Below are 22,491 nucleotides of genomic sequence, written 5' to 3'. Positions count from 1 at the left end.
AGGGAAGGGAATAAGGCGCTACATATTTACTGTGATTGGGTTATAAGCGTGTGGGAGGCTCACGTGAATTATTCTTGGTCTAGTCCATGGACATATAAAGAAAGGTCTAGCCGCCTCCATGGCTGCTGCTCCTGTGTTGACCTGCTGACGCTGTTTGTCCGCACAGCACGCTGCGTGCATTGCACTGTAAAATCACCCGATCATGTTTCAAAATAAAACATAATTTCTAGCGTAATTTAACTTTTAAAAATTCAAGTCATTTCGAGTCATCTGTCTCAAGTCTAAGTCAAGTCTCAAGTCATGAAGACCAAGTCAAAGTCAAGTCGAGTCTTTTATCAGTGTTAGTCAAGCAAGTCTCAAGTCCTCAAATTTGTCATGTGACTCGAGTCCCCCATGTCTGCTGTTTACTGCACAGTATTTGCCAACATATTATACAGCGAATATAAAACTGTCAGCAATGCTGTGCCGCGCCAGCTTAATGCTTTACTGCTGATATGCGTCATCATCATCATCATCTTCAACCGCTTATCCGAAATGGGGTCGCGGGGGCAGCAGCTTGAGCAGGGAACCCCAAACTTCTCTTTCCCGGGCCACATTAACCAGCTCTGACTGGGGTATCCCGAGGCGTTTCCAGGCCAGCGTGGAGACATAATCTCTCCACCTAGTCCTGGGTCTTCCCAGAGGCCTCCTTCTAGCTGGACACTCCTGGAACACCTCCCTAGGGAGGCGCCCGGGGGCATCCTTACCAGATGCCCGAACCACCTCAACTGGCTCCTTTCAACGCAAAGGAGTAGCGGCTCTGCCCCGAGTTCCTCACATGACTGAGCTTCTCACCCTATCTCTAAGGGAGACGCCAGCCACCCTCCTGAGAAAACCCATTTCGGCCGCAAGTTTTTTTTCTTTTCTTTTTTGAGAAGTGGAGAAGTGGGAGGATCAATCATTTGTTTCTTCTGTTTCCATGGTGAATCATGTTATCAGCGATCCATTGAGGCTCCACCCAGAGTGAACACGCTCAGAGTTGATTTACCCAAAGCTGGTCCACTGTTCTGAAACCGAAAACCCAGAGTTGCTCGTCAACCCTGCGCTCTGTGTTGACCAACTCAGAGCGCAGGATTAAACTCATGTTTAATGAGTTTTATGAGTATGTAAAACCTGCTACCTGAAACAGGCCTCTGATACCTGGCGAAAGGTTCCTACCTAAATAGATTTTACTTGCAATGCAAGTGTTCCACCTAGTTGACAAATTGCGTCGTACATACAAACATGAAAATGGCTCTTACAGGGAGGGTAACTTTTTGTCCTTAGGTTAATGAACGCACAGATACTAAAAATGTATCAAAATCAGTTAGCATATCATAGACTCTAATTATCCCACTCAAAAAAATCCACTTTGCATCTATTATATGGGACATTTTTTAAATAATTAAATTTCTTTAAATAAAAATGGCTCACCCCGTCACAAAGACTGGCATTTAAAAGGTAAATAGCAATTGAAAATGAGTTAGGAGTGGGATAAAACGTTTGTAAGAAGAAAAAAACTGTAGAAAAATGACTACTGTAAAATGTTTTTATGGCAGTTTATAAGGGAGGATATGTTTTTGTCCTTAGGGTAATGAACGTGCAGTAAACATGAAGGGCATACATTAAGGGAACATACTCAAACAGTGTACTTGTGTCGTACATGGACATATAAAGAAATGGACACCGGATTGAAACACAGCACCCATTCATTCCTATGAAAGCTGCTCATTGGCGCAGAGAAGCAACAAGGAAGCATTAATGCGGAAATTCATGCGGCCCGGAAGCATGACGTAGCATGGACGTAGCGGCATTATGGTCCCATCAAGAAAGAAGGCGGCAAGCGTAGCGGATGTAGAATCCTTCTTGTTCTGTAGCATTGTAAGCTAAAGGTCTTAGCGAGCACAGTTGCATTGTTTACCGACCATGGGAGTATAAGTCACTAACCCCCTGATGATTTAATACGGTGGTTAACAATTTCTAAACGAAGATTCCTCCAGCCATCTGCACCAAACTAGTGGGCGAGCGCTGTTTTGATAGTGTTACATCTTTATAGGTCCATGGTGCTTAAGTGAACTAGTGAAATCAACCAAACAAATGTTCAAATGCTTAAGTGAGCTTTTTAAAGTGTTCCTATAAGACCAATGTTGTTGCTGTGAACGCAATTGCCTCATCAGAATGAGTAAGAATTAGTTTTATTTTCCTGCCGTGAGGCCGGGCCGAAACCGAAACCTTTGTTTCACTACGACTCTGTTCAGCTGCACACCCCTCTTTCTCCCGGAAAAACAAATGGCTCAAACTGAAAGCCGTTAAAAGCCGTTGGGCTAATAAAATGCTTGAGGTGGCGTTTTGAAATGAGAAAACTTCCATTTTATTAGTACATGGTCTAAAGATTAGTATGAGCCTATGATTGATATCCAGAATTTTTTTGCGGAGACACAATCTTGTTCGCCGCTTGTATTGTGTGGACGGGGAAATCTGCCTACGGACCGCATGAAAATGAGCTCCTCCCACAGCCCCATTCATAGCATGCAGTACCAATGGCTTGGCCACATGTCCATGCTGGCTGCTCGGAAAAGGCACAGTCCTGGGGGCCTGGTGTCGTACCTCCATTTTTGAGTTTGTACCTTCACAGTCATGGAGGTGACATCATCCATACACTTCTGCTCATTTCATTGAAAAAGCGCCAAACGGCTCAGTGTCCACGGCGGGCCTTTGTACAGGACAGAGCGCTGTGGAAAACATGTCCAGAGCGCTTCCAACACACACACACTCACACAGACAGACCACAGCGCGCACACACACACACACACACACAAACACCCCCCCCACACACACACACAGAACACAGAGCGCGCGCGCACACACACACACACACACACACACACACACACACACACACACACACACACACACACACACAGACCACAACGCACAGTGAGCTTATTAGAGAAACCCTTCCTGTGGACTCGGCCCCTCAGTCCACAAGTCAATTGTTAAAAGCACCTTGTGTAAAACAGGATTAAGATATTACCAAAGCACTGTGAGTTAGAGCTAGCTAATACGACCTAAGCATACCAGTGCAGTGCATTTTGCATATTTCCTCAATGTGGAACAGTGTTATCCTTCCAAAAAAACATATTTCACTGAATAAGCACTTAGACGTTGTTAACTTCCAGTAGATCACATTGTTGTTGGAGCATTTCATATCTATATTTTGGAGTAGACCTTGTGTAACCTCAGGATCATTGCACTCTTCTTGATTTGAAATAAATCTAAAAGATATTTCAGTTAACTACATCAACCAACCGTCATAATATTCGGAACCTGAAGTCAATAGGTCTTCAAGTCTAAGTTTCAAATTGTGAATGATGGTGGAAAACCACTATATTATTTTACACACCACAAATAATTTTAATAAGGGCAAAGTTATAATAATGATTATTATTAAATGTACACAATGTGTATATTAATAAAGCGTTGTTAAAGCGGCAACGAGTAACTTTTAAATATCTTTTAAACAGCCTCATGTTTCCTCTCATAATCATAAATTACCTTTAACAGCAAACGAGACCATCAGTGCAAAGAAAGACGTTTTTATATCGTTTTTATTACTGCATTTGATCTGGTCGTACACCCAGTCCGAGTTTCGGTTCACGCGTGCATGCTCTCACATATCCGTATTGGTCACAGATTTCAGTGTGGCGCAGTTACGCGATTTGAGAAGCCTATCCCTCCAGGTGAGGGAAGGGGAGCGGGAGCCTTGTTTGAGACAGTTGTTTGTCGTCATAATGACTGATAACGGGGCTGAACCATAAAAGAAAAAAAAGAAAATGCAATGAAGAAAAGCGAAAAGGGAGAGTGATAGTCGGGCGGGAGGGCGTTGCCAAGCAACGTATACACAATTTCACACAGCGAACGTAGACTGCAGTGTTTATTCCTAAATGAATGAGCGGTAGCCTACTAAAACAAAGTTTACTTTGCCTCACCAGCATCATCAGATGACCATTATTCATCGGAAATAGTCATTATTTACAACATAAACACATTACCTCATCGTGATCCATTCTAACTAACTGCCATCTCTCGTTCATTCGCTTTGTGTGGGGACACGGACTCGTTCAGCTCCGTGAGAGGTGACAATGCATCAACTCATTGCAATCAGGTGTGTTTAGCACTTACTGGCATTAGTTGATGCTGTGTCACCCATAGACTCACGGAGCCGAAAAGAGTCCGGTGCCCTCACACTTTGCTTTCAACACACGGACACGCACCATATTGCTTCCTGATTATTTGAATCTGAACGCCCTGCACGAGCTAGAAAACAGCTTCACGACAGCTGGCGTCGTAATAATACTACCGCTTTTGTTCAAAGGTGTCGCCAACGTGCCGACTTACTCGTAGTGGCTTTAATACAAATATGATACTAAACATACATTTTAGAGGAGGAACATGGACAGATGCTCCATTGGTTGTGTCTTTCACCTCCAGCTCCATGTCACAACAGATCTAGAATCAGCCTTTTCTGATCTGTGATTCTAACTCTACCATGTGCTTTGGAAGGAGGACACCGAGTTCTTCAAAACATGTCCAAACCCTCATGTTGCCCTCAGAGCAAACACATATCCATACAACAGCCATTACATCTCTATTAATGTGAGTAAGTGAGCAGCTCTGAATGAAAGAGCACAGCCACACTTCACAATGATGGAGCATGTTAGTCACCCTGTCTCTATTGTTATTGACAAATACAAAAAACAAGGTTGTTATATAATGGCTAATATGAAAGTGGCATGACAGAAAGGAATATTCATACATCTAGTGTTGTCTAATAATTTATAATTAAGATATGTTAGTATGTCAGAGTGAAACATGAGTAGGACATGTACGGATAACTGTAAATTATGGACACACTGTTTTAATGTAATACCTATAAAGAAAACCTTGACAATGTGGGTACTGTTTAATAAGACACACAAAAGACCATCAAAGGGACAGTGCAAAACTTAAGACTGCAACTCTCAAATTGATGGACAGGCCTTTAAATACACACGTTGTTTACTAGAGAACAGCTGATACTTGAAAGGTTTTGTAAAGTATCAGCAGTAGTAGTATAAAGGTGCCAACACACTGCACACCGCCGCGCGGCGAGTTTACATAGAAAGTCAATGTATTTTGCGCGCCGCCGGCGAACGGTCCACGCGGCGCGGCCGCCGCAGGAGTTGAAAATATTGAACTTTTTGCCGCCGGCCGCGATAGCCAATCAGCGTTGAGCTCCTCTCGACGTCACTCACTTCGGGACGACTGACAGAGGAAATTAAGATGGATGAAAACATAATAGTCACAGTTTACTCCCATAAGTTCTGTGAATAGCCTATGCGTCTGTTGCCTGCTGTGTGCAGCTATCAGTTTTGCTTTATGAACCAAGTTAGCACCGGTTAGCTTGGGTAAAGCACCATCAGCACAGCAGACTGGTGCTCTCAGCACCGGTTAGCACCAGCGCCAGCATATCCTCAGAGTAGAGAAGGCTGCTCTGGTCGGGCGGCGGACACAATATGACCCAATGTGATCACGCGGCGCGGAACCTGCGATTCGCGCGGCCAACCGCCAAGTCCTGTAAAACTGAAAAGAAGCCAGAATGGTCTGTTAATATAATCAGTCATATCAGTAAATAACCTGAATATCTTGTAGAATTGTTTAGAATTTGGTATGTAGTCTGTAAATGGTAGAACACACACAAATTGGTCCTTTAAGCAAAAAGTGTTTAAGAATCAGACACTGTTCAATAGTATATGCTTTGTATAGGAATAAGGAAAATATATAGTATATATATATATATATATATATTGTATATACAGCCGTGAAAAAAATTAAGAGACCACTCCAAATGTTCAGTGTCTCTTATTTTACATATATGTTTGAGTAGAATGGACATTTGGTTTTATTTTATAAACTACTGACAATATTTCTACCAAATTCACAATAAAAATATTGTCATTAAGAGCATTTCCATGAAGTAATGTAAAGATGAAGATTGAAGAAAAATCCAGACTGGTCTCTTGTATCTTGTTCATCATTGATGCATCTCCAAGTCCAGTCCATTGCAATGTTCTTTTACGGGAAGAAAAACATTTTGCACATCAGGCGTATGAACTGCTTTTGTAAATAAGTGGATAATGTGAAGTGTAGTTTTGAGTCACACAGCTTAACATTTGGTATTATTTAAGCCCAGTGGAGCCGTTTCTTATATAAGCAAATCACAAACAAAGACTTACTGGCATTTCCTTCAGCTGATCCCTCATATTTTATTAGTGGACATTGTATAAATGTTCATGTGCCTTTTACTAACTGCATTCAATTCCCTTCATTTGACCAGCACAGACACTTTTAATTGCACAAAGATAATCTAAGGTTTAGGATTATTTTGAAAAATAAAGCCTTGATAAAATAACAAGATAAAACAAAAATGGTTACACAAAGATATTCCATTTTATTTATGAATCTTCCGTTTTGTTTACTAACTGTGCTATAAGGGGATTTCACTTCATGCATCAATCAAAGCACTGTGGACTCACTCAAAAACAGTAGGCCTACAATTTTTTCCAATTTGTTCAAAAATTTAAACAGAGCATGTACACTAGCATAGAAGTAGATCAGAGAAGGCAAGTAGCAAACCATTCTGAGGCTTCAATTCTATACACACACGATTCGTCTATGTGATTTTGGTCCCCGTCTTTACATACTCAGTCTGTATCGTTTGGACTAACCTCAATAATAAATCACTGATGAAAAGTCGACGGCAGCCGCTCCCTGAATATTCTGCCAGATGAGATTTAGATGAATGGAACGCTGCTGTGTGGCCATGCAGGGGTTAGGAAACGGAACATCCAGTAAAGTGTGTGTGAGAATGGTGTCATGGAGAGTCAGTGTGTGGAGCTCTGATGACCTCTGGTGGACAAACCTTCACATTGCAGCACAGACAGGGCTGCTGCCTTCAAGTGCTGCTCACAAACTGTACAGTAACGGACAAACCATGATCCATGATTGTTCCATGGTCTTTATACTGGAGTCTTGTTGTCATGTTTACAGTACAGTAGCCTACATTCTGTTTTGAATGCAGATTTCATCAAGGCAGATTTAAGAGCGTCATTAGATTGCAGTGACACCCTCACTACGTATAAGGTTAAAAACACCATTGTGTTTGATTCTTGTTGTCTGTAGCATACTCAGATCTAAACATATTCAATGCCTACAGTAACCATATCAGGGGATAGATGAAACAACAACTAGGCTATTTCTATATTTTGCTTTACAAGCAGACACTGTTAACTGTGTAAACAATTGAAATAATTAATTCCAAGTAGCCTATAATGTAGTGATATATAATTATTATTACATTTAGCAATACACTTTATTGATTGTTATAAATTGATATTGATAACATGCTGCTGCCAGATCTTTTGTTGACCCATTTTGTTCCAGTGTCAGAGGCAAGAAAATATTCACCCCACAAACAGGTTTAGGCTATTGTTTAGAAATATATATTCCTTTATTAAAGACTCAATTCATTAAAACTAAAAACGGTTGAATAGAACATTTATTAAACAGTCTTTAATTAAGTTTGTATTTTTAGGGCAATCGGTTGGCATGTTTCTTTAAAGTATGGTGTAGGCCTACTGACAACTAACTAGCCTACATTGTCATTTAGCCTATTTGTAAGGCTACTAAAGTTAATTTTTATTTCTTTTTTGACCAATTATTCAGTTCATCTACATAAGGCATTTTCTTGAAGCGACTTCCATCTGGAAATGTCGACTTTATTCTCAACATTTAGAATTAATTCACAAAAAAGTTTTTTTAACTGTATTCTCAATATTTCAACTTAAAAAAATAAATAACTTTGCCCTCTCGTTATTTGTCTGGCCCTAACCGTCTTCCGTAGGATAGACACGTGACAAACTCGGATGACAAACTAAAGGTGAAAGTGAAACCGAAGCAGACAGACGTCTATGATGCAGACTAACAACCGCGTGCTGCTGCCTGGAGAGAGACGCTGCAGTATGGAGGTAGGTTCATCTATTGTACATAAAGGCTAAAGCAATGTGAGAAAGGTCCGTGTACGTTTTGATCGTTTGTTTTTAGGATTGAATGCAAAGGGACAGAAAGGAGAAAATACCACTCCAATTTTCGCTTGACCGTTTGCTTGCTGGAATGCAGACACGAAAATACGGGGCGAGTTCTCCTTTTATTGCTTTATTGGTACAAAACCAAAACAGACTAACAAAAACTAACTAACAGAAACAAGAACACGGGAGAAAGCAGTTTGTTTGTGTCCTAATTCACGGTTCGGGTGAAGATTTGCTGATCGGCTTCTAAAGTCAGTGATGATCACTTTAAAGCTGCAGTTGAGAGTTTTTTTTACTGTAATATTTGGCAAAACTGTCATAATAGCCATTCAGCTATATGTAGGTGAAGTGGTCTGAAAATATATTTTTATCACTTTGCTCCCCCCTGCCTCTGTGTGCTGCCCCCCAAAATTGCCACCACTCATGTTAATTTTGACCAATCAGAGCGAGGTCAGATTCTCCGTTCTTATTGGCTGTGGGACCTTGGCAACGACGTTGATGCGTCAGTTGCGTGAGCGTTCACGACCCTAGCAGTCTGACACTAGCCTACTGTTTGGTACAAGGCTACTACGGCGGACAGCGAGTGGCAATGTCTTCACAAACGAACCCTCAATTTACCATTCCCAGGATACTAACAACTAACACCGCTAAGACAGCAAAAAAACGAGGAAAGACGAATATTGAAAAGTTAACTGCTGAAAGGGAGACGGAGAGAGCTTGAAAAAAAGTACACCGGCCATGTCTTCTTGCCCTATCACATCAAGACCTCTCCGACCGCGACCTCGCGACTTTTTTTTTCAAAACAGCGACAAGCGACAAATCTAGCTTTTTTTTCTGGTGTTATTGGTGACTTTTTTCGCCAAAGCAAGTATCATCTCTTCTCAACGAGCAGCGGGAGCACTGACACGCAGCCCGCTCCTCGCGCAGCAGCCCCGAGCTGAGAGGTGTATCTCCTGCTCTGACCGCAGCTGGGAGGGGCAGCTGCGCGAGGACCGGGCCGTCTGTCAGTGCTCTGTGACGGGGGACGGGCCAGGAGGCTCCCGCTGCTCGTTGAGAAGAGTTAAAAGTGATATTTGCTTCGGCGAAAAAGTCACCAATTACACCAGAAAAAAAGCTAGATTTGTCGCTTGTCGCTGTTTTGAAAAAAAAGTCGCCAGGGGGGCTGAAAAGTAGCTAAATATAGCGACAAAATCGCTAAGTTGGCAACACTGCCCGAGCAGCCCCTCCCAGCTGCGGTCAGAGCAGGAGCATAGATAGTAGGAGATACACACACACCTCTCCGCTCTGTTACAATTAGTTTGCTATCTTGCCTGGCTGTTACAGCTACTTTTGTTAGGCCTACCAGCACACTTACAATGATTTTAAGCTAACATACATGGTATGTCTGTGATTAAAATGTATGCTCAATATGTACGTATGTAGTTATCATTACTAATGTTTAATCACCTCGGAATCGGACATGGTGTTTGTCTCCTGTCAATGTAACTGAATTCACATGAACGCGCGAAGCTGTCGTTCAGAGGGAGGAGCTACAGCAGGAAGAGCGTTGGGGAAACAGCCGTTGAGATCCCAACGGCTCAAATGATCAACTGCAGCTTTAAGTTAAAAAAAAAAATAATGAAGTAAAGCTATCTGCCAATATTTCTCTCTTCACTGCTCAGTCACTACTATCCATGCTTAATGGAAGCAGGAATATAACCTCATTTTGTTCTTAAATATTTAAATATATTATAAAATAGCCTTTGTGGACACACAGCCTATTTTGTAATTCACTGTGGATTTTTTAAATTAAATGACAAATGTTATTGAAAGCAAAGTCATATTTGTCTTTTTATCTTTGCCTTTTGTATTGTGGTTCATCCGAAAACGATCCGATCCTTGACTCAAAAACCGTGACACGATCCGAACTGTGAGTTTTGTAATCCGTTGCACCCCTCCTGGTTATGAGAGTGACCAGCGAGGTAACTCTCATAGCACACAGGTCCGAGAACCAGGATATAACGGGAGTATTTGTGCCGCCGTGAGCTCCCTACACACTGTGCACTTAGGGCTGGGCGATATGGACCAAATCTTATATCACAATATAGGTCATTTTATATCACGATATGGATATCACGGTATAGTATTTTTCCTTTAAATTCAATAGATTACAATAACTGTACTGAACTTTAATCACATTAGATTATTTTCATCTTTTGCTTGGAACTTAAATTTCCATACAATAGAAAAACTGGTGCAAAATACCACACCAGTCTGGCTTTAGTCAGTCAGTGAAAAATAAAAATGACAGCATCAACCAAATAGCCTACATTTTCCAATTGATAGTAGCCTATATCAAAATAATGAAAGACTTGAATTTTCCTGCAGTATTTGCTCATCTTCATTTAAAAAAGCTGTCAAAATTAACTAATGAGCAAATGTCTGGTAATACTTTAACTCCAGCTTCAACACAAATAATATTTTCAAGTTTGACATGTTTTAAAGTTACATTAACCAGCCTTGCTGGCTGTCTCCAACAATAACAGCACTGGGGTGAAGCCCCGAGTAGGCTAAAGATGTCATTATTAGCCAGCTAGCTCATGAGAGCTAACCCATGTAGTTTGCGGCTTAAAACAAGCCAACTCTGCGTCATGGCAACAGCACGCTGAAGCAGCAAGCAAGTTTCCTTTGCCCGATGACATTTTTGACCGTTAATACCAGCTGCTCTGCCACCGTGACACGGAGTTGGTTTGTTAACTGTAGTGATGGCGCACCTGAGCTAGACAGCTAGAGCAACAGATGAGGCTTCTACTGTGGAGGGTAGAGAAGCTGTATTACAGCCCAGAACTCTGCTGCAGAGCCCCCGTGTGGCGCGGCGGTGTAACTGCAGTGTAACTGTAGGGACTCGGAGGGACAGCTGCCTCCCGCTCTATCTATGCTCCCGCCACATGAACTTTTTTTCTCCGCGGTATAAACGGTATGGCCAAATCTCTCCCGGTAGACACTTTTATATTGTCCACGATATGATATCGTCATATCGCCCAGCCCTATGTGCACTTATAGAGATTGGGTTGAATAGCCTATAAAAAAGGAGAAAAAAAGAAAATTTAAAGAATAAAAATAAACGGATGGTCGGAACAACTGTCTATGACGGCGTATTACTGCCACTGTGAAAAAAAGACCATGCTCTACATTAGGGCTGCACAATATACCAAATTTTATCACAATGACGATATTGGCTTCCCACAATATCATTTACATGAACGTGTGATATTTGTGAGCGTGTGCTCCGCTGCAAAGCAAATTAATCACTCTCCAAACCACTCGCTGATCATGTGCCTGTCCATGCTCCAACCTGGCAACCCCAGGCTCCCTGAGAGCTGTCAATCAAAGTCCAGTGGCTCCGCCCCCAAAGTGTGAACTTTTCGCCCGCAGAGATAGAAGCACTCCACGAGTGAGCGGAAGCTGCTTATTGGGCGAGCAAGAGCAGATATCTGCGCGTGTGAAATCACATACATCCCCTCGTGAGTTTCTTTTTTGTGTGCGGCGGATTTATAACCTAATACTAACTCCATACAGTCAGTGTAGAAGAGGAAACACTTTATCAATGTGATGTCTGTTGTTATTTATAACCATGTACCGAAAACAGTTACCACCAACCCTGGTTGTTTGGCAAATACTATTCTATTCTATTTATTGTACCGTTGCAGAGGGGGGAAGAACATAAATGTTTTTCACCACTTATGCTAATGCTTACATAAAAAATAAGTATCCTTTCAATTGTTCGCTAAATAGCGGTTTATTTTTCACTTTTTTTTCAAGCGTAGTACGGCCATATTGGGTTATACAGTATATGTCCATACAGTATGTGTCAACTACTGTATATTCTAAATGTAAATCAAATGTTATGCTCTTTTATGGCCATTAGCAGCTCGGAATGGGGTATTTTGTGTCATCAGATCTGAAGGCACTGGGTGCAGCTAACCTTGATACTGTTTCAGCATAAAATGTCCAACTCTGTGTTTCCCCTACCATTGTTTTTTTTGCTCTCGTGATTTTTGTGCGACATAACAAGAGGAAAAAAAATAGGCCTAGTTGCTACTGTACAAAAAAAATGTAAAGTGTGCACCTTAGATGGAGGTTAATAGTGTAGCTAACTTCAAATGTCATGTCTTGTTGCAGTTCATCACAGACATCTCCTTCATCATTAATGAGGCTGAGTACAAACAGCCCGGACCATTGATGAACATTCTTCAGTCTTTTCGACATGAGAAGAAGGGCCCCTGCTACACAGTGAGAGGAACTTATGAGGAACTGGAGAAGCTTTCAGTCAAACTGTCAGCAGTTAGCCATGCCTCCACACATGGAGGAACGGCTCATCAAGAAGAACAAGCTTTAACTCGTGTTAAATCTGTGGATGTATCTGGGATTGTAATGGCCTACATCCAGCAAAAATGGGATAAAGACCTTCACAAAATTGGAGGCAACAGTTTTGTAATTAAAACACAGCCTGATCTCAGAAAAGCACACAGTGGAACAGTACGAGTGACCTTCAGACCACGCCATGGCTCCATGGACCCGGTTCATGCTGACTTTGTCAGACAGAGATTCATCACATTCTACCAGAGAACGGCCTCAGACCTGCAAAGCACATCTGTTCCTCTGAGTGCACATGAACAGAAATACCTTCAGAGGAGATTTCCACATATTCTCTTTACAACCAGCAACAGCAAAGCAGTATCTGTGTGTGGGCCCTTTGGACACATTGCTAAATTGAAGGAGTTTCTATCACAAAATATGCCAAGTGCAACGAACAAAAGTGCAGCATACACTCTAAGTAGTGGAACCTTGGATCCTTTACCTGCACACAGCACAGAACCTGAAGATGTGTCATGTCCAATCTGTATGGAACCTATAGCACATACAGAGAGAGAGACTCTGAAGTGCAAGCACTCCTTCTGCAGAAACTGTCTAAAGAAATCTTTTAAGTACAAGCCTGTATGCCCCACATGTGGACATGTATACGGTGTTCTGACAGGGACACAACCCCATGGAGGCAAAATGAAAGTCACCAAGAAGGATTCTTCTCTTCCTGGATATGAGAAATACGGAACAATAATCATCCATTACTACATTCCAAGTGGCACCCAACAGGTAGGAAACAATATTTGACCAAAGCTTTTCCTTCAACTGCAACTAAGTCTTCATCACAGACATGTCAGTAATGTGCTGGCGGGAAAAAAAACTGTCACCAACTAAAACCTGCAAAAACATCGAGTTCACTTTTTTATCATGTCTTATCTAACAGTGGCTTGCAAAAGTATTCATACCCTTTGAACTTTTCCACATTTTGTCACATTACAACCACACGTAAATGTATTTTAGCGTTTGCGGCCTGACACTGCGGGGGCTAGATAGCGGAATGACGAGGACAAAGAGTGGTTAACGTCTAACCGGAGAACCGGGCTTTATTGTCCTCTTACAGGCTAAACCCGGGGTTGGAGGAGTGGCCAAAACTATAAATGGTGATAGCCGAACACTGGCTAGCTAGCTAACTGTGGGTTGTAGCAGCGTGTCTTCACAGGCTTTTTCCCGAACCGCAGTCTTCTTCGCTCAACTTCCCACTTCCTACACTGTCCCCGCCGCATATCCCGACCTGCTGGGTCGCTACAGTATTTTATTGGGATTGCATGTGATAGACCAACACATACTGGCGCATAATTTTGAAGTGGAATGAAAATGTTTTTTTATATTAAAAAAAAACTGCAAAGTGTGGCGTGCAAAAGTATTCAGCCCCCTGAGTCAATACTTTGTAAAACCACCTTTTGCTGCAATAACAGCTGCAAGTCTTTTGGGGAAGGTCTCTACCAGCTTTACACATCTAGAGACTGACATTTTTGCCCATTCTTCTTTGCAAAATAGCTCCAGCTCAGTCAGATTGGATGATGAGCGTCTGTGAACAGCAATTTCCAAGTATTTCCAGATATATCACATGCATATGCTTTGAATCTAAACCATTCCATAATAGATCTGGCTGTTTAGGGTTGTTGTCAGGCACATGCCCCTTTGGCCTCTGACTTGATCTGTGCCCTTTTTGCAAAGGGCTTTTTTTCCCTTTTCATTTGTATATTTTTCTCATTTTATATTTTATTTAAAGTAAATAGATGATAATAATGGACTTAATATATGATTATCAATAGACAAATAGCCTAAAAGTAGACTCTTTGACATATAAAGATGGTGTTGCAGTGTAGGCTACAATGTTTTTGAAGCTCACATTTTCTAGGGACGACCCCCCCCCCCCCCCCCACACACACACTCCCCACTTTAATTTTGGAATTATAGGTCCATTATAATTATAGGTTGGCAAGTATGGCCAAGGTTCCCCTACTGCAGTCAAAGTATTGACTCAGGGGGCTGAATCAGGGCTGTACGCTTATTTTTTTAGGTGATAGCACTGGTGCTAGCAAGCAAAAAAAATCAGTAGCACAAAAATAAATTCAGTAGCACACAAAGTATGATCGAAAACTTGCATAACCTTAACCCTTGCATTTTGCTCTAATTACCTTTTAGCCTGTCATCTTGGTCTCATTTGAAATTCTCAATTAATATCATATCCTAGAGTGTGCAGTAATAATTGTAGAAAAAATAATAGGGGTGCACTGATTGTAATTTAGACAAAAAAATCTAACCTGCCAATTGTAATTTTTTGCTGATTCAGAATTATTTCTCACATAAAATTAATATCTATATATTTTCTGTGTATATACATATCATTATTATATTCATAATAATATTTTTTTTGTTAAATGTCCTTCTGTTAATTAAAACCAAACTTTAAAATATTAAACATAGCCTATTAAATAAATAAGTAGGCCTATACATATTGGTAACATTTGGAATAAGTTAAATAGGTTGTTGTGAATGTGTTGGGAGTAGTTCTTCAGTGGCTTATCAGTTATTACTTTGTTTTAAAAGACTACTGTTGACTGCTCTCTGCAGCTGAAGCAGTTGATTTTCAAGCTAGCGCACTGCAGGGCTGTGAAACGCTAACTTCTTGTTCTTACCGGCTTCAAAATAAAAGTCAACTCACGTTTGGCTAGTAACAGGCTTTTAATGTGAAGGTGCACAGGAAATGTTCTGTTTGCACACGCGCTAACTTAACTGTGCCGTCTCCTTCCGGTTATTACCGTTGGTGAAGTGTATTAATCACCGCACAAGCACAGGTCCTGAGCACACATCTTTCACCAGCCAAAGTGGAGGGTGGACTCAATAACTTACTTGCCTAAGACTACATTTACCCAAATTTGGAGAGTGTTAATGTAGAGGGCTCTAAGCAGTGTTGTGCAGCGCTCCTCTGTGTCTCAGACGGACAGCATCTGCTCATTAGCAAACTGTCGCACTCGTGCGAGTGGAATTGTATTCATCATCGCACGTGTCATCATCAATTTCAGTAGCAAATGCGATCAAAACTGTCGCACTCTACAGCCCTGAGCGTGTGTGTGTGTGTGTGTGTGTGTGTGTGTGTGTGTGTGTGTGTGTGTGTGTGTGTGTGTGTGTGTGTGTGTGTGTGTGTGTGTGTGTGTGTGTGTGTGTGTGTGTGTGTGTGTGTGTGTGTGTGTGTGTGTGTGTGTGTGTGTGTGTGTGTGTGTGTGTGTGTGTGTGTGTGTGTGTGTGTGTGTGTGTGTGTAGGAGGAGCACCCTCACCCGGGTCAGCCCTATGAAGGAGCGTCCCGTACGGCCTACCTGCCAGACTGCCTCCAGGGCAGACGGACCCTCACACTGCTCTCACAGGCCTTCAACCAGAGACTCATCTTCACTGTGGGCCGCTCCACCACCAGCGGCATGAACAACATGGTCACATGGAATGATATCCACCACAAAACCTCAACGCACGGAGGACCAACTCAGTAAGGACTCTGTTAAGAGATATTAGCTTTTTTGGCAACACTTAACAATAAGCAGGGGTGTAAAGTAGCGAATTACATTTACTTAGTAGTTTTTTTGTGTACTTGTAATTTAAGTGATTTTTTTAAACCTATACTTTTACTTTTACTTTGAGTATGTTTATTTTGAAGTATTGTACTTCGCTACATTTCATATCACCTGCGTTACTGAGTAAAAAACTAGTTAGGCTAAAGGAGAGAAAAGAAAAGAAATATCGCGGGGGGCTTTTATTTTCACGGCACAATACCGGAAACTAACTCAGTGAATGATCGACAGGAGGAGAGAACACATTGTGACTAAATGATAACAACAAACATTGCTTCCCTCTATCATTACAACAAAATAATCCTAGTTAAACTATCATTGTACCGCACGTGAAGATGTGAAGGCTTTTAAATGCAGCGAACCTTTCATCCAGCCGTGCGATCGGCCCTTCCCTCACCTGATAGTGTTTAGCGTTCAGCTTTTAACAGTGCAGAGTAGGATGGAGACGGTTCGTGTTGCCGGGAGCTATGAAAAACTTCCAGAAGTCGGCAGAAAGTCAGGCTTTGGTCGAGAAGAAAGGTAAAACTAATAGACTAAAATAATGTGCAAGATATGTTATGCACGGACACACGAGAGTCAAATGAAATGCGCGACCGTGAGAGAGAGAGAAAAAAAGTCATATGCGAGTGCGACCCAGCTGCACCTCAAAACATCACGACCTAGTTTGCTCACTTTAAATCGAATCCAAGTGGTCTATGACCAAGCAATAAAGGAATAAAAAAACACAGGAAGTTTAAAGCTCCTTGACTCTTGCCACCACAACAGTCATCAATTAAGAACACTGTAGCCTACAATGCAACTTGTTTATCCAGCCAGCTCCATGAGATATAAATAAAATATGCCCTCACATTCCTGCTAGCAAAAGACGTGCACTATCAACAACATTTGCAACGGTTTATTTTGATTTTGACACTTATTTTATTTAATTATAAAAAATATGTTTTACTTATTATATTATTACCTATTTGCATTTTCCTTGTTTTCAGTTCAATTAGGATATGTTTAAAGTCTAGAGTCATGGTTTAAAATGTTAAATAAGTGCATGTTGCAGTTCTTAAATCAATGAATTGTCTATAATAATTGTGATTACACAATGTCAATCAAAATAATCATGATAATAATTTGTCAAAATCGAGCAGCCTAACCTTGCAATGTCCATGGTTTAGATCAATTATACACAATTACATTATTAGAACTACAGCTACAGTCTGTTTAGGTCTGTAGACCGGTTACATTCCCACATTAACAGACTATTTGCTCCATATTTGCTTATCTAACATATAATGACACAGTGTACATCCATACATGTGTGGTGACATGATTTGTTTAATTTGTGCACTTTAATTTGTAAAAGTGTTGCATTCATTAAACAAAACTAGTTTGAGATTTATATCCCCTTGTCTATATATATAATGCCCTACACAGAAGAGACCCTGCCCCCTCCCGCTGTTAAAAAGTAACTAGTAACTTGTACTTTAAGTACATTTTAACCCTTTCACGCATAGTGGTCACTACAGTGGACAGCTATTCAAATGCTGTTTTCTTGAATATGCATGGGTGTAGATCGCCTAGTTACATATCAGCCACTACAGTGGACTCTTGTGTGTCATCCAATGCATTGCCAACCAGTGGCCAACCATTGTAAGAGCAGCCACAATTAGTCAAAACCAAGATGGTCGACTGGGAGCAGAAAAGTTGTGTAGCTCAGGAATATCCTGTAAATACTTTGGGGTTATGGTATGGGCAGGCATCTGTTATGGACGAAGAACACAGGTGCATTTTATTGATGGCATTTTGAATGCACAGAGATACCGTGATGAGATCCTGAGGCCCATTGTTGTGCCATACATCCATGAACATCACCTCACGTTTCAGCAAGATAATGCACGGCCCCATGTTGCAAGGATCTGTACACAATTCTTGGAAGCTGAAAATGTCCCAGTTCTTGCATGGCCAGCATACTCACCGGACATGTCACCCATTGAACGTTGAACCGGAAGCTGTGTGGCTGTATTACGGTGAACGCGGAAGTGCTTGTGCAAGTAGCCTATTGTGTGCCAGGATCAACAGCGAAAATCCGTCAACAAAAGCGTTAAGTATCGTTATGCCTTACTGATAACATCGGAGCTTATCAATATTACGGTCTTTCAAAATGTTGCCCCGTGCTCAGCACTACTTAGCACCGGGTTTCGGTAGGCTACCCATCCCCTAAGCCTGTGTGTGTGTGTAAATTTCCCTTTTCAGTCACTTCTTGCACTTTCTGCTCCTACATTCGCATACTACACCTCTTCTCACAACAGACAAGGTGCCGTGTGAATGTCAACATGTAGGCATTTAAATTGGCTACTGGTCCCTGAATTGTTTTTAAATTAATATGCCGGTCTTTGGAACAAAAAAAGGTCGGGAGCCCTGCTATAATGCTTCATGTATTTCACTATTTTAGGCTACATTAAATCTTAAAGGTTAACCGGTTAATAACCGTTAATTCTGGTGGTTAACCGGTTAAAGAAAAAATTCTAAATGGCCATCCCTAATGTAAGTACTTTAATTTACCTTGTCATTAAACGTTTTTTCAAATATTTTAGGTCCCTGCAGTCCTATCTTTAAGAGAAAACTTACACCCCTGGTGCTATACCAAAAAGTAGCACAAACTATAACATTAACCAGTAACATGGTAACAGGAAAATAAAAAAAAACATATGAGAATAACAAAGTTGACTTCCAATTTTGAGGCTACATTTTTGGCCTGTGTCTGTTGGAGTGAGAATATAGAGGGAAAATCTCTTCCTCCTGACGAGAGGGCCCTCTTCAGCTCTAAAGCTGGTGCTTAGGTCCATGTCGAACACAAGGTGGCGCCCCGACCTCATATACCACTGTTAAAGGAATTATTTTATCAAAAAACCCAAGTGTTTTTAATAAAGAGATCTGAGTCAGGGCTTCTTGAAAGCAGGTGAAGTTTTTACTTGCAACAGCAAATGCAAGGGAATCAACATGCATCACAAGTGTAGCTTACATGATTGAGACAACGAAATGAACAGTGTACATGAGATTATATGTAGTGAAGATGGTGTGTGCGCACACACCATGTTTGTGTGTCCTAAATTAACCAAAGGCAGATGTTTACAGTTCATACAATGTCCAGAAAGATGTGGAGGGGGTCTACACTCCCCTTTCTCCCAAGGTTGTAATAACTCATACAGTGCAATTAAAAGCACCGGTAGATTCTGCGGGAGCTCTCGTGAACCCCCAACCACTGAAGACACATATATCTCTTACATGTAGGGGGAGTCATAAGTTTAGTAGGACAAAGTTCATAGCAAAACAGTATGTAATGTGTTACCTTCATCAAAATGTTATAATATATATAATGAAACAAAGTTTCGTTGACAACCACCCTTTGCATTCATCAAATGTTAACGTAGAAGTCACTGTAATGAGGGAGAGGAAAGAAAAAAAAAGTTGAAAAGTAGTTATCAATACACTCTATTTTACCGGTTAAATTACCAAGTTCTTTTAGCATGGCCAGACATAATTCAGGCTAGTACTTATCAAGTGTCCCGGTGTCGGAAAGCATGGAGCCGCTCCTTGAAGTTTGGCTTGAGACGTGAAGACTCTCTGTTGTCCTGCTTTCTGCTGGGTCTCCAAGTCAGCCGGTTAATCTGGTCCAGAAGAGAGGTTGGGTTTTTCAGAACTGTCACTGGTATCCCTCTCTCCACCATGTCCGCGGTCGCCTCCTCAGCTGAGTTGTAGATCACTGTGCCGTCTTCGAAAAAATACTCTCAATCGGGCCGGGAAAGGACTCTGAAATCTTATGTTTCTTTCCTTAAGTGCCACTTTCGTTTCCGCATATTGCCACCGTCTCCGCTGCAGCTCCGGCGCGTAGTCGTTGTCCAAGTGTATCTTCTTTTCTTTGAAATCAAAACCTCTCTTCTGCCAGGCTTTTTTGAGTACGTCTTCTTTCAACTCTGTAGCTGGAGAACTTCACCACTAGCGACCTTGGCGGAGCCTCCGGTGGGGGTTTGGGACCGAGCGCCCGGTGCGCTCTTTCGATGTTTAAAGCTGTGGAGGGGGGGAGCTCCAGACCTCTCATCAGCATCTCTTCCACAAAAGCAATCACCGATGTAGTTCCGTCTTCAGCTCCCTCTTTTACTCCGTATATTCTGACATTATCCCGACGCGAACGCCCCTCCAAATCAGTCAGTTTAGCCTCCGTTTGCTCCTGTAGTTTCACCAACCCAGACACCTTAGCTTAAGACGCACTTGTTCAAACAGGCTTTCTAGATCCATGTCTATGTACTCTGTATTATATTGTATAGTATTATATTTTGTACGTTCTTAGGAAACTCTTCTTTGTAACAGACTCTGTATATGTGTCGTTTTATTGTGTTTTTTTTAATGTGAAGCGCTTTGTGACCCTGGTCTGCGAGAGGCGCTATATAAATAAACTTTACTTACTTACTTACTTACTTACACCACCTCTTCCCAAGACTGAATCCGAGTCTCTGCCGCATTGATCCGCTCTTCTGCTTCTTCCATTCTTTGGTGTATTTTATTTATGTCCTCCTTTATACCGATACTTTTTGTTAAAATGCTGCCATCACGTAACACACCAGACCGGAAGTTTAGAAATTTCTATGGATATATATTTCAATAGCTTCTAATTCATCCGACCCAGTGTCTCCAAATTATTTGTTCACACAAAATTCCTCAGATATAGCCTCCTCCTCTCAAAGTGCACCAGATTCATGCATTTCACTTTAAAAAGGTAAAATAAAATCTCCCGGGGGGGCATACCCCCGGACCCCCCTAGCAGGGTAGTGACCTCGGCTGGCTACTATTTTCACCCAGCTGGACATCGGAGCCAATAGTGGAAAGACTATATATCTATATAATGTGTATAGTATATAGCTCTGGACTACCACCATCCAGGTTGCCCAGTCCCAGCTTTCTCTTCAATCAGCTCAGGCTGCCTACAGTTAATACTGCGATTAAAAAATATATACATTATGTTGTATATAATGTATATTATATGTTATTCATAAACATTTTGGAAAAAAAACATGCAAGAATCAAATCTCCCACACAGCAACACTCAAAGTTTATTTGCATATTGTGTTCTACACAATTCACAGTAAATGTGCCAAAAAGCAGACGCAGAGATTTTACAAGGGCAAAAAAATTCTGCTCGCGCGCGAGCATCTTCAGTCTCAATGCCCAGTGTGCCCACCTAAAACTTCTACAGGCCCACCCTAATCTAACTGTCTAGAACCGGGCCTGAGCCACATGATGTCTCTAAACTTGTGTTGTTGTCTTTGCAGCTATGGATACCCTGACCCGGACTATCTCAGCCGAGTTCAAGATGAATTGAAAGTAAAGGGAATTGAATGAGTCACTTAAAGGTTTGTCAACAGATGGAAGTGGAGTGTCACCAAAGTAACAACTTCTTATATTTTGAAATACAAACATTACAGAAATATAAGGGATAATGAAACCAGTAGTAATTTGCCTTAAATAATTATATCAACTAACATTAGATAACCATAAATTTAACTGTATATATATTTGTTTTTATAATGGTTGACTTACCTTGTAAGATCTTTTATTTGAAATGACCTTGTTTGGAATCTGTAAACATTCAAACTGATATTTGGAAATGTATATATATTTTTTAAATAAGTTGTATTAAATACAGATGTACTGTAAATGCTTATGTTAAATATGCACTGCTTTCCTTCAGCCCAACTCTGTAGACAAATCAGGGATTAGATGTATGGAGACAGCTGAAGAAGAGCATTACTATTGGTTTATACAGGGGCTTTGATTTTGATAAATGTACCATATATGAACCTGTGTTAAATTGAGTGCACATTAGAAATGTTCACTATGTATATATATGTAATGTGTATTATACATTTCATATTCCCCCCTCTTGGACTACTTCATTCTTACCTTTTCAACAGAGAATAACAGTAGATGTAATAACGGTTTTTGACACTGAATAACACATGAAAAAAGAGAACGTGTTTCAAATAGAAAATAAATATCTTCACATCACTTTCATATTTAAAATAGACATATATTTGATAAATAATCACTTATTTCAAGTGAGTGTGTCCTTATACTTATCTCAAGAAAACATTTATGCATGACAACTCCAGTTTGGTTAAGGTAACTATTGTGGTTCTGGTAAACCAAGTTGGGTTAAGGTAAAGCCCTATACAGACATCAGATGGGCTTCATCTGTTTGCTGCCTGTGTGTTGGGTTGATTGAGGTTCACAAATGAATCAAACTAAATTCTCTTCCTTCCCTCTGTCTGGATCTGTCCACACACAGATAGCTTGTTTGTTTTTTGCAGGTGTTGTGATCAGTGGCGGG

The 22,491-nt window shown here is 41.1% G+C and overlaps 1 protein-coding gene across 1 annotated transcript; it reads left to right on the top strand.

Moving 5' to 3' along the window:
- The first annotated feature begins 8,008 nt into the window (after positions 1 to 8,008).
- LOC307260949 (E3 ubiquitin-protein ligase DTX3L) lies at positions 8,009 to 22,026 on the top strand. The gene is made up of 4 exons (XM_080041348.1): positions 8,009 to 8,084; positions 12,306 to 13,277; positions 15,816 to 16,033; positions 21,434 to 22,026. The coding sequence occupies exons 1-4, from the start codon at positions 8,028 to 8,030 to the stop codon at positions 21,501 to 21,503; spliced, it is 1,317 nt and encodes a 438-aa protein (XP_079897474.1). The 5' UTR covers positions 8,009 to 8,027; the 3' UTR covers positions 21,504 to 22,026.
- The last annotated feature ends 465 nt before the right edge of the window (positions 22,027 to 22,491 follow it).

This window comes from Ammodytes marinus (assembly GCF_949987685.1).
Source record: "Ammodytes marinus genome assembly, chromosome: 2".
Classification (NCBI taxonomy): domain Eukaryota; kingdom Metazoa; phylum Chordata; class Actinopteri; order Uranoscopiformes; family Ammodytidae; genus Ammodytes; species Ammodytes marinus.
This window is presented reverse-complemented; position numbering and strand designations above follow the sequence as displayed.